The sequence below is a fragment of the Penaeus monodon genome, chromosome 24, assembly GCF_015228065.2.
Source record: "Penaeus monodon isolate SGIC_2016 chromosome 24, NSTDA_Pmon_1, whole genome shotgun sequence".
NCBI lineage: Eukaryota > Metazoa > Arthropoda > Malacostraca > Decapoda > Penaeidae > Penaeus > Penaeus monodon.
Window position 1 is genome coordinate 35,879,930 of NC_051409.1, and position 547 is coordinate 35,880,476.

Consider the following 547-nt stretch of genomic DNA (forward strand, 5'->3'; position numbering starts at 1 on the left):
TCTGCCTTACCAACAGTGGTGTCTTCGGTGTCCACCAGGATGTGCTTCTGATACACCCAGTTATTCCGGTCCTCAGAGCTTGGGTATAACACGTACATCCGGCCATCATCGTCTCCAGAGAGCAAGATGTACGGTTTATGTGGCCTGTTCAGTGTACACACAGGTAGGTTGTTTATTAGGCTGAATTGCGTGTTGTTAAAAGGTTGAAGGATTGTATAAAGTTGGCGAGGTGGTTATTCAAAAGGAGGATTTGATTCGAGTGGTTTCCAGATAGTGATTGCAATGATGAGGACTCGGGAGCAACGAGTTCTAAGATGTTCTGTCGTTATAGATCCCATTAAGTGTTAAGTAATTTCTAAGTGTTTCTAGTCTCACTTACATCCCGTCTTCGGCTACATCTTCAGCGTAGGCGGCGTTAGGGTAGTAGACCTTGGGCGTTCCCGGCGACATGGTCTGTCCCGCCAGGATCTGGTTGGGGCGAAAGCTGTCGGCGATCTTGAAATGAGGGAAGTCGTCCGTCCTGTCGAGGGGGGGGGAGGTTATCGCC

The 547-nt window shown here is 49.2% G+C and overlaps 1 protein-coding gene across 1 annotated transcript in view; it reads right to left on the reverse strand.

The window, feature by feature from the left end:
* Nucleotides 1–547, reverse strand: part of LOC119588748 — a 12,272-nt gene that overhangs the window by 1,046 nt on the left and 10,679 nt on the right. The window contains exons 9-10 of the mRNA XM_037937387.1: nt 380–520; nt 11–144 (exon numbers count right to left, since the gene is read on the reverse strand). Of these exons, the coding sequence (XP_037793315.1) occupies nt 11–144; nt 380–520 (275 nt within the window). The remainder of the gene's footprint in view (nt 1–10; nt 145–379; nt 521–547) is intronic.